An 11,551-nucleotide genomic window follows, 5' to 3' on the forward strand; every position below is an offset into this window, starting at 1 on the left:
ACAAACCAGCCCAAAAATACTTGGTAAGATTGTGTGCTTCTGCACAAAGCATGGCATGTAAAAAAAAAATCTATTTTTATCCGTTTGTTATCCGAAAGAAAGTAAAAGAGGAGAGTTCAGGGCTTATTTGTTGTTGTTGCTGCAGCTGGAAAGCCATGTAGACTGCCTACACACACACACAACCGTAGCCTGGTGTCACTCTATCCAACTTGCCCCCACTAAAGGTCGCACAGGCGGTAAACTCTAACTTAGAGGGTAGACACATCAGAGGCTCCACGCTGATTTATTTGACTCAAAAGTGGAGCCCCTTAACGAGGGCAGAGGTGTAGCATTTCACTTTAAAACACTGTGACAGCCGATTATGCGCTCATTAGGACTGGAAGCGCAAAGAAAACGCAAAGAGAAAACGAACTAACGAAAAACTTTGTGGATGAAATAAACCCTGGCACGTTTCAAATGTATGGTTCAGATTTGGGTTTAGCCCAGTCGCGCTTTAGCAGTTTCCAAATGGAAATATTATTGTTGACAATGTTCTCTACTTCAGTGTTTCACAGAGTGAAATTCTTTCCATATTTTTTTTTTGTTTTTTAACATTTTGTATCCCTGAGGGCAAAACATTAACCAGGTTTGTTTTTATTTTAAGTGTAAAAACAAAACAAAAAAAAAACATTTCAATAAAACTGGGTCCACAATTCAGCAAAGGGCTTAAACTTAGACCAGTTAGACAATCTGTCATTCTTAAGCCCCGACTAATCTGGACTAATAGATAACATTCAGATAACTTTTAAACTGCAAGTTAACTCATGTGTTTTTTCTCTTTTTTTAATTTATAAGCATTTTCCAATGCTTTGTTTGTCATCTAAACCAAATCCAATTTAAAAAAGGGTTTCAGTTTAAAACTAAATTATAAATGCTGCAGAGGCAAAAAAAAACACATTTAAATGGCCCATTTGCATTTTTGAACCAGCGTGCAATAATACGCACTATAACAATGTATTATTTTTCATAAATTCCTCATTTGTAATGCCTAAAACGTTTTCTTTTTTTCCCCATTTTTATCCACTAGAAATTGTATTCTACATTTTTTTTTGAGAATTTTCAAGAGTGTTTAAGAGTTGTACCCCACAGGTAGAAGGTACAGAATCCCAAAAACTAAACTGAACCACTTTAAATACACTTTTGTACCTGATGTCATCAAAAATTTGAATGGACAATGAGTTGAGACCTGGAAGATGTACAATAACTTCGGTTTTCTGTTGTTTTTAAACCGTTGTGAATGTAGTCTACGCTTCTAGTTGTTCTTATGTACCGAATGTGTATTTATTGTTTGTTTGGGCAGCTGCTACAATGCAATGCACACGCTGGAGTCCATGACACATTTCCCATAGGGGACAATAAAGTATATTCTATTCTAACTCAGAGTTCCTATACTCTTTGGTGACATCTATGGATCATTGGGAAGAGTGTAAGTATAGCTGGATGTGTATATGTATATATACACGTGTGTATAAAAGCACTCTTAACTAAAAGAAACTGTGTAAAAACAACCAGCAGGAACAGAAAGTGATCAGTGAGTCGGTGTGAAAGGCTATCTGAGATGTAGTCTGAGATGTAGTCTCAGATGGGTGCCTGTCAGCACTCTGCTCCCATCCATCTCTTTTTTTGTTAGGTTTTTCTTAATATAGGTTTTTACAGTGAAAATCCTGAAAAGAATTTTGCTTCAACCTCCTAAATCACAATCATCTGCTTTTTGTCGAAAACACATGAAAACTCAACTTCACGAAAAAGAAAAGAAAAAGCGCATTCTGTTTTCTGACAAGTTCCCAAGTCTGTCTATACGAGCACTAAGCTCGGATCTACATGACATGATTTAGCAAACAAGCAAAATTAAGAGTCAAATGTGCATTTGCTTTGCGTCAGAAGACACGGAGGAAGAAACAGAAAGACATATGGCAGCTGTGTTTCGGGTTTAGTTCTCCGTCTGGTCTCGGCGCAGGATGACATTCATTGTAAACTTTGCACCGCATTTCCGTTTGTTGAAGCTGAATCCCCGAGGAATCCGAGTAAAGCCTCTCAGATCTCCACTTTTTAGGGGTCAAGCGGCGCGAGCATCTCTGTCCTGACTAAGGGAATTTTAATAATTAGCGGGCGAACCTCTAGAGAAGTGGATTATTCGGTGGACATTTCTCATTCCACTTGACTCATCAGTGAGTAACGATTTCAGCCTGTGACCAAAAGACAGATGGTGGAAATTATTTATCCTGCGTTCGTCGACCTTAAATCACCGGCGGATTTATTGGGATTTTATCACATCTTGTCCTCTTCTGAGAATCATAGCTGTGAGGGATTCAGGTGTGTTTGCACCATAGTTCAAGCCTTTCAGCTCATTCCTCTCCTGTCGGACGCCATTCGGTCTGATTTATCTAAAACAGGATCCTGCTTGGAGCGACACGCTTCATCAGAAGTTCTTTAAAATATATATTTTAAGCTATTGTTGAATTGTGACTTTGTCAGAGTGATATATCCTATCAGTTTAAGAGTAGACGTTATTAATTTGTGTTAATCCAGAACGATGGAGGTTTCCCACACTCCATCAAAAAGTATCAAAATGTTCACGCAGCCGCCGAAATACCAACAGAAAGCACCTCTGATGGCTTTTTTTTTTTTTTCTGTGAGCCTTTTACCTTTACACTCAGCCGACATTTTGATCTCCTATTTTGAAAACACTGTTTTCGGGTCACCTGAAGGGTTGCCGCTCCTACAAGATTCCCCCGTTTAGTTGCAGCCAGATGCGGGGCAGAAAATCTGTTGGCAATTTTCTTGTCTTGAAGTGTGTGTGGGAGTAATTTTCCTGTTTCGGGGACATGTGGGAGCCGAGACCGGCACGCTACGCGTAGCGAGACGAGCCACAGCGGCGGATTAGACACCATTTACTCTTCGCCGTGTTTTATACACCAATGGGGTGAGGAGGGGGAATGTCAGGGCAGCTTCATTTACTGAAATACCCCAAACCCCCTGGCATTTAGCGATCACGTTCAATTTACAGGTTCAGCTGAGTGCACGGCATGGGGAGAAAAAAAAAAACTGAGGCCAAGAAAAACACATCACCTTCAGAATATGAGGTGAAGCGAAGCACATATATAGGATTTTGCGGTTTGCTCTGCAAATTAATTGGGGAGAAGTGAAACAGCCGGGATTCGGTTGCTCGCTTCAGGGTGCCGGAGGGGGACTGCATGACTACGATCGGAGGGAGGCAGGAAAACGGAGAGAAAAGCCATAAAAAGTTATCTTGGAAAGAACAAAAAAAAAAGAAAGAAAGAATAAGGAGGATCAAAAGGACGCGCTACCAAGCGAAAACGATTATGTCTTTAAAGGCGAAGTGAAACGAGGACATGCTTTACTGTGTGAAAGGGCTGGAAAGAGCCTGTGTGTGAGAATAGACAGTCGGTCTGTGTGTCTACATCCATCAAGGGAAGCAGGATGTGGAGCAGAGATGGGATGAAAGGATGAGAGGAGGGATCGTTTGTATGGTGTTAAGTTATAATTCATATTACGGTATCTGTGATTTACTCACTTACGCCGGGAATAGCATCGGCAGACTTTTGTTCCAGGAAATAAAAAGCTTTTAATCACAAGTGAATATCAGTATGTCATGTCGATCTTTTTGTAGTTGGATTTAAGTGTTTTTGTTGTGACAGTTAAAGCTGCAGAATGTAATTTTCACAAAAATATGTTTTTTACATCTTTGTTAAAAGTGTCAATATGTTGTAATATGAATATGAAACAGATAATCAGTGAAAAGACCGAGCTCCTCCAGAGCTAAAGGGGGAGGGTAAACTAAAGTTACTGCAACTTAAATTGGTTAACGATAAATTGAAAAACATCCAACACACTGATATTATTTATGCTTTCAGTACTTTCTACTTCAATTATCTTTACATATTGTCCTTTAGAAGTAAGTCGTTTGCTTCTAATTAAAGTATAATGGAGAAATCTTCAACATTACCCAAAACTAAGGATGTTTCTATAATGTGGTTTTTGTTCCCACTGTCAATCTTGAGTTTTTTTAAGAATACGCAACTTCTGAAAACCACTTCCAGTAAAGTTATAGATAAAAGCAACGAAATGATCAGAACAGATCAAAAGTTTGGCAGTGAGATTAAATTTGTACATTCGTACACATTACAAAAAAGAACAGATGTGATACAGTTATTTGAGGTTTTCTTACTCTCTTCAAAGTAACCTCCTCTGGATTTTCGATCATGGCCTGATGGTTGTGTAAAATCCTCGAGTTCTGCTTTTATTAACCAGAAATGTTTGAGGGAAAAAAAACCCGTATAGAATATTTATTGTCATTCGTGGCATTTTTGTTGATCCAAGTGTTCCCATCTTCTTTCAGGTGACAGAGAACATCATCTCCAAACAAACCTTCATTGGTGAGCATCTCTCTCTCTCTTACACACACCCTATTATTCATCCGCAGCATTCTTTCCTAAGGTTTTCTTTTCTCCCTGACAGAGGCGAGAACAATGCCTCGCTCTTTCAACAACTCAAAGTTCATGAGCTCCGTGGTCCAGAGGCCGTCTGCCCACCTGACTCTTCGGGACACCAGCTCTCAAGGTGAGATGGGGGGATGAAAGTCACCCAGGATCCTCCGTTTAAGCAACGGTGGAAACGGCGAAGATGCTGAACGCGATTTCCCCTTTGCCAACACGCGTCTGTTCAAATGATGCTAAGGTCTGATCTGAGCGGAGCACCATGTTGAATCGGTTTACAGGAATACAAATCCCAGCAGAACTTTGTCAAAAGGCATTAGCAATCTCGTTTTTAACGACGAACAGACACAAACAGTGGGGAAGACACTTCACAGGAGCAGCTGTTGTTCATGCTAACTCACACGGATTGCATTAAATGTTCTTTAAATCATCTTTACTTTCATATCAATGTCTGCTCTCCAGGACAAACATATGTGTTTTTAGATTTTTCAATTTTCCCAGCTCAGATTTGGTTTAAACAAGTCTTTCAAAAGCCCTGATTTCATTCGAAACAGCTGAAATCCTGTTTCTTTTGCAATTCAGAGCCATCCGAAGAGGAATACAATTGCTCAACTCGTCAGTTATTTTATGGTCAGCATCCAGTAAGATGGGCACCCAAAATCACTTAGCAGAGCCATTTACTGGTTATAAATGATGATTAAACAACTGCTTGTGTTGTTAAACATACTTTGCAGTTGGACTTTTCTTCTGCCTGTTATCCAGACTTTGGCATTTCATTTGAAACTGGCGTGCAAATCTAAGGGAGTTAACAATCTGGCAAAGGCTGCATGATGTTGTTTCCACTGCGTTGACAAAGGGCAAGGAATGTATGTGTGTTTGCGTGTGTGTGTAAGGGAAGGAGGACGAGAGGGTGAGGTTCACACATTCAGCCTGGATTTCTCATAAGGAAGTTCAGCAGTGAGACACACACCGAGGGAAGTCCTCTGATGACATAGAGGAAGCGTTTATCCTGCAACTGCCGAGAAAAACCAAAGCATGTTAGCTTAGCTGCCCTACTGCTGTTCATAAGTTCACCTTATGTGAACCAGTGTTGTTTCTATTCAGCTGGAGAAAGCTGTGCCACAACCAGGCATTGATTTGTTCTATGAATCTACTGAACATTTCAGTGGGTTCGTCACCTGGTTACATTGTCATAGAGCTGAGTGTCATCTGCATAGATGATAACTAATCTGAGCTACAGGCTAAACTCATTTGTATTTCCTGTTCTCCATTTGGGTTTTGGTTTACATAAGAGAGCTGGATCACGCAACGTGACTCAACAATAATAAGGAAGATAATAATCCAGAACTGCACCGTCTAGAGTAGTAATTACGGAACAGCAGCAGTGAAAATATGGCAGAACGGATGGATACATTCTCCTTCTGATTTAGGCCAATATACAGCTTGACATTAAAACCATTTTTGACATCAACTCAGATAATGTGCTCCCATTCCAAATTATGTGTCTAGAAGTCAGCATGAGATGTCAAAAAATGTTATCCAGATTATATACAATTACAAAATAGCTTAATATGCATAAACACTAAAACATGTGCTTTGATGAATTAGAGAGTCAGGTAAAAAGTCACGTAAGTTACATATTGTTACACTACCACTAAATTTTAATTCTTTTTGAAAGTCGTTTGAATTGTGCAGCTGCCGACTTTGGTCACACAGTGCATCTCATCACTGCTTCGCCTTCACATTCTGCTCTATCAGACGCCGCCTCCGCTGTTGAGCTTTTGTCAATTTTTTTAGCACAATCCATCTTGCTGAGAATCTGCAATATTTCTATACTTTTCTAATGTGTACTCGCAGGGTTCTCTTCCTATCCGATTCCCACAGCGGGGCTCCACCAGTCCTGTCGCCATGTGGTCCGCTCGTGGGCCAATCAGAGCTTTGGCGCTCACCTGCACAACATGACGCTGACCAATGGGAGGCTGCGAGTGCCTCAAGACGGGCGGTACTACCTGTACTCACAGGTGATGATTCTCATAATAGTGGTTCAAATGAGAGAGAAAGGTTAAAGGGGCAGTATTATGTAAAATGTACTAATTTTTTTTAGCTTTACATCATGTTATATTGTTATTCCCTCATCAAAAACATTCCTGGAGTGTTCCCTTAATTCTTTCATGCATGTTTAAGAAATTCTTTAATCTCCATGGCAACCATTCAGCTGTGCAAAATGCCTGGGTGGACTTAGCTCCGCCTACAAAGACGAAGCTCCTCCTTGAAGTTGCAATTGACAGAGTATCTGCCACTCCCCCACTGAACCCCTTCAGACTAGCCAGCAGCAATTAGCAAACCGGTGGATCTTCACAGCACAACACTGGTAAAAACGTTTCCAAAGGGTTTTAATAGAGGAGCCATGTTGTGATGACTTCCTGAAGATGGAGTTTCAGAAAGAGACGGAGTTTCTTAAAGAGACACAGGTCCAATTTCAAGCCGTTAAATTACAAAGTAATTTTTTTTTCATTCTTACTTTACATATATCTACACAACTTTTTAACAACTGAAGGTAACACAGCTACTTCATTTCGCTATAAAATATCACTATGTGCCTGGAAAATACATATTACTGCCTCTTTAAAAGAGAACCACAGCTTTACTGGTCCTAAATGCTCACTTGAAAAACTCAACTGTTGTATCAATAGAAAAGATCCTTGACTACTGAATGTTCTTAAAAAGCAGTGGAGCTAAGTATGCGTGACTTGTCAAAAAGAACAAGAACATTATGCACCGGTCATAATCATCCTTTGCTCCTGGTTACTTCCAGGTATATTTTCGGTATCCGTCTCCAGCAGCCAGTGATGGGGACCAGCGCAGCGTCAGCCACCAGCTGGTGCAGTGCGTCTACAAGAAAACCTCCTACCCAAGCCCGATACAGGTATGCCGTCAGGTTTTCTCTACGCAGACCAATCGGATATGAACCGTTAACTCACTGTGATTGTCTCTCTCTGGTTCTTCCAGCTCCTGAAGGGCGTGGGAACCAAATGCTGGGCTCCAGATGCTGAGTACGCCCTGCACTCCGTCTACCAGGGGGGCCTGTTTGAGCTGAGGGCTGGCGACGAACTCTTCGTCTCCGTCTCCTCTCCTACTATGGTGAATGCCGATGATTCGTCCAGTTACTTCGGGGCCTTCCGCTTGGACCTTTAAGAGAACGTGATGGGAGATGATTGGTAAAACAAGACACTACGGAGGAAATGGAGACAATGAGACCTTTTTAATATCAATTGATTACAATTGTGAGCCTCTTTTTTGACACACTAACTGAGGAAAACATTTGGGAACCCTGCAAGAGTTTTGGGTGAAAGGGAGAGAAGAGTGGATTTGTCTTTCCTACTTCCCACTGAAAGAAAAATCGGTTGAGAGACGTGCAATCATCAATATGAGAGGACAGTACTAATTTGCAGTCGATTCTTGCAGTTTGGATTTCCCAAAAGAAGATCATTTGGACATCCCCGCTGAAAACGATCTCGATGAACTTCCTGTTTCAAACAAACTTTGTTGTAAAAAGCAATCGTACCCATGAATCTCCGAACCAAAGAATGTACACACCCGTCTTCTGCATCAAAGATGTGAAGAAGGGCTTTTGAACAGTAGCAGAAGAAGCGCAATGATCAAACCAAAGCAAACTGTCTTGAGTTTAACTTTTCTAAGTGTGCCATGACAGTACTGTACATATATAGGCCTTAAGATGAGATGTGACCTGTGGTGATTTTTTTTTTTAAAGTCTAATTCATTTGTATTTTTACTTTGACTTGACCTGAAAACCACTTGGACTGAACTGTATGGAAAGTATGACAGAGGATAAGGATTTCCTTTTCCTGCTGGATACTGTAAGGAACTGTGATCAAACGAGAACTTTCTGAAGAAGTCTGTAAAGAAAAAGAGAAGTGAAAACAAAGAGGACAAAGGTGAAATCTTGTAAATGGTAATAAGAATGAGCCCAGCAAAGCAGAGGAAGATTAAAAAAAGACTCAGAGAGACTCAGGGTGGCATGCAGCCCAACCAGTCTCTTGATCTTCCCTTCTGTCAATGATTTCATGTTTTCTGATAAAAAGTTTCATCTATGTTGCCTTTCTTGTCTAACCTGTGAAGTTGCATCGTGTTTTACTGTAAGAAAAGAATCAGAATGTGCAGAAAAACACTAGTTGCTCAGCTGCAAACATTCACAGCTAGCATGGTTGTAAAAGTTAAATTGTGAACATTTGTTGGGTTTTTTTGTTTGTTTGTTTAGGGACTACGTTGCATCCAGCACCTTGTACATTGAAATACATTCAGATAAATGTTCAAATGCTAAATTTATCTCAGTTTTAATCTTCCTTTATAACAACCTCTTAAAATAGGTGAAAATAACTGGTTAAAATACTTGCGTAAACCCATGCATCAATGTGTGCCAGAGCAAGATTTTATTTTATTTTTTTTAAATAAATCAAAAAGCCTTTTTGCTGCCTTCTGATAAGCCACCACCAGAGGGTGCTGAAAAGTCAAAGGTGAATTTAGTGTGGGGAAAAAACAACACATTTATTTGAAAGTTTGGGTGGAAAAAAATGCAAGTATATGTTTAATTTCATCCTGTGAATTATTCTGTTTCTTTTTTCCTGATATCAGTTTGCTAACGCCTAGTGTTGCCTAGTTTTACTGGATAAATGGAAAGACAAAGGGCTTGTTTATTAGACGAGACACATTTGAAAAAAAAAAAATCTTAATTGGTATAAAGCTGGGAAAGCTCAGTCAGCACCTGAAGCATGTGTCAGATAAACTAGTGAGGGGGAGTGGACTCATGGTTTTACCTACATAGAGTAGCAGAAGCGCCAGTCATGCTATGCTAAGCTAACCCTGTCAGAGCATAAAGTTTCATCTAAATGATTCACTCTATATTCTGTTATTCACATTATATTACTTTGTCTGATTTTCAAAAAATTAAGTTAAGCCAGTAATACGGAACAGACCACTGATGTTATACCACACAGCTCAGCTACCAATGAGGCTAGTTTAAGCTAACCCAAGCCCATGTGCTAAAGGAAGCATAACTGGTTCACTTTATTTATTACTTGTGCTCGTTTTGGTTGATTTGGATATGGGGTTCATTGGTGTTTGGCAAATTTATTTCAAATAATAAGCTGGCTATAACTTAAAATAATCACTCTGCTGTAGTTAGCATTACGAAGTGCTCCATACGAACTACCACGCCTTCGTCTGCTACAGAGAAAACCAACATCGACGACTCCGGAGTTCGTTCCCTGTTAAGGTTTTATTTCTTCAAACTTTATCCAACTGAGATGTGATCTATTTGCTCAAGAATTTGTGTTATACACCATGTGAAAAAAGTGGCTGTTGGCATTTGTTTACTTAATTTTGTCAAGACATTGTAAATAATGTAGTAGAACCAGTTAATTACTGTGATATAATCTTTTCCCCCTGGACCAGGGGGCCTTAAATATATTTTAAAATCAAAGTTAATGTTAGTATTATCTCCTTTATTTACATTAGAAAGATGTAATTTTGCCTTAAATTTGTAGAAAAAATAAATTCTTATAGCAGTGATATGCCAACAGCTAGTCTGAACCATAAATGTTTTTGATTATTTTAGCCATTTAAAATAACTCATACTGAAAATGCAGACCTTGTACACTTTCACAAGAGACCTCTGTTGTTTGTCACCATTATCTTGCCACATCTCTGAAATTACATCAGCTCATGCCAGTAGCTAACTTACTAGCATGATGTGGCAGATCCGCTAACAGTCAGTCTGCTGGGTTAAGTTCCAGCCGACTGACAAGTCGCAGATGATGTTGTAGTCGGCAAAGTCAACCAACGCAATGTTAGGCTTCCAACATTCTTTTGGGAATGTTTCATCTTGGGGAAAAAGAATACATTTAACAACAAAGCCTAGAAGACTTATATCTGCTAATATAATAATATGTGTTTATATGAACAAGTTCAATTCGAGCAGGCTAGAATCTGTTAGTTAGCTGTTAGCCTTGTACTACAAAATCTTTCTACTGTAGATAAGGGATCCATTACTGATTTCACTTTAAGAAATCCAAACTATCTTTGTAACAAGCTTAGACACTAAACTGTTGAGGTTATCATCCGTAACGCCAAGTTTCACTTGGCCAACAAAAGGATATAGACGAAAACCATTGGCTCTTAAGACAATAGAAACGTGTTTTTTTTTCTGTCCATTTTCCCTTTTTATTGTAAATTAGGGTTACATCAACCAAGAAGTTACTCGTTAGAACCGCCTCTTTTTATTTCACTTCCTAGTCTAAATGTTTTGTGGGAAGTAAAGCAGAAAATGTAACTGTCAGAACTGAAACTGGTGGTGATAGTTCAATCTAGATGGAACAAGATATCAGGAAACATATTGTCCAAAAAGTGCCTTTACGGTTTGTTGTTGAATTTCATGTCTGATGTACTTTGCAGATTTGTTAGAATTTTACAACTCTTACTTCAACAATAAAATAAAATGTAAAAAAATGAGCTACCGCTAATTTGTCAGGGATGAAAGGTCAAATTAAATATGGCTGTACGACAAAATAGACTGTTTTACACACGCATCAGAAAAATAAGACACCTCTCCCAGAGTCATGCAGTTATAAGACAAACCCCAAAAACAGTAAAGTTTTGGAAGACAGCCCAGATAAAGAAAGTCACAGACAGACATAAAAAAAAAGTGTTTTGGGAAGAAGCAAGATATTCACTGACACAAACCATGCACCATCCAGCACTGAGTCGACCCCTACACGTTTTCTTTTCGATGGTATGTGGACATGTATGCCCATAAAAGACACACACACACACACACACACACACACACACACACACACACACACACACATTCACATATATCAGCTCGCACTACATGCCTGCCAGCATGTGCTCTGCAGACACACACATCATTTGGTGTCACACTATGGAAAAGCACAAACACTCAGATTTATACACACTCAGAAATTTACGGCGCCGCCTCCCTGTGCCATCTGGTTGTTGTCAGTGGTCAGGCCTTG

At 39.6% G+C, this 11,551-nt stretch overlaps 1 protein-coding gene across 1 annotated transcript in view; it reads left to right on the forward strand.

Annotated features, from left to right (window-relative positions):
- The window catches only part of LOC106964783 (tumor necrosis factor ligand superfamily member 10-like), a 71,247-nt gene extending 60,036 nt beyond the window's left edge, over positions 1 to 11,211 (forward strand). The window contains exons 3-7 of the mRNA XM_015060478.1: positions 4,400 to 4,436; positions 4,519 to 4,620; positions 6,354 to 6,517; positions 7,312 to 7,422; positions 7,506 to 11,211. Of these exons, the coding sequence (XP_014915964.1) occupies positions 4,400 to 4,436; positions 4,519 to 4,620; positions 6,354 to 6,517; positions 7,312 to 7,422; positions 7,506 to 7,691 (600 nt within the window). The 3' untranslated portion in view covers positions 7,692 to 11,211. The remainder of the gene's footprint in view (positions 1 to 4,399; positions 4,437 to 4,518; positions 4,621 to 6,353; positions 6,518 to 7,311; positions 7,423 to 7,505) is intronic.
- The last annotated feature ends 340 nt before the right edge of the window (positions 11,212 to 11,551 follow it).

The sequence above is a fragment of the Poecilia latipinna genome, unplaced genomic scaffold, assembly GCF_001443285.1.
Source record: "Poecilia latipinna isolate Pla-1442-1.1 unplaced genomic scaffold, P_latipinna-1.0 Scaffold1719, whole genome shotgun sequence".
In the NCBI taxonomy this organism is placed as follows: Eukaryota; Metazoa; Chordata; class Actinopteri; order Cyprinodontiformes; family Poeciliidae; genus Poecilia; species Poecilia latipinna.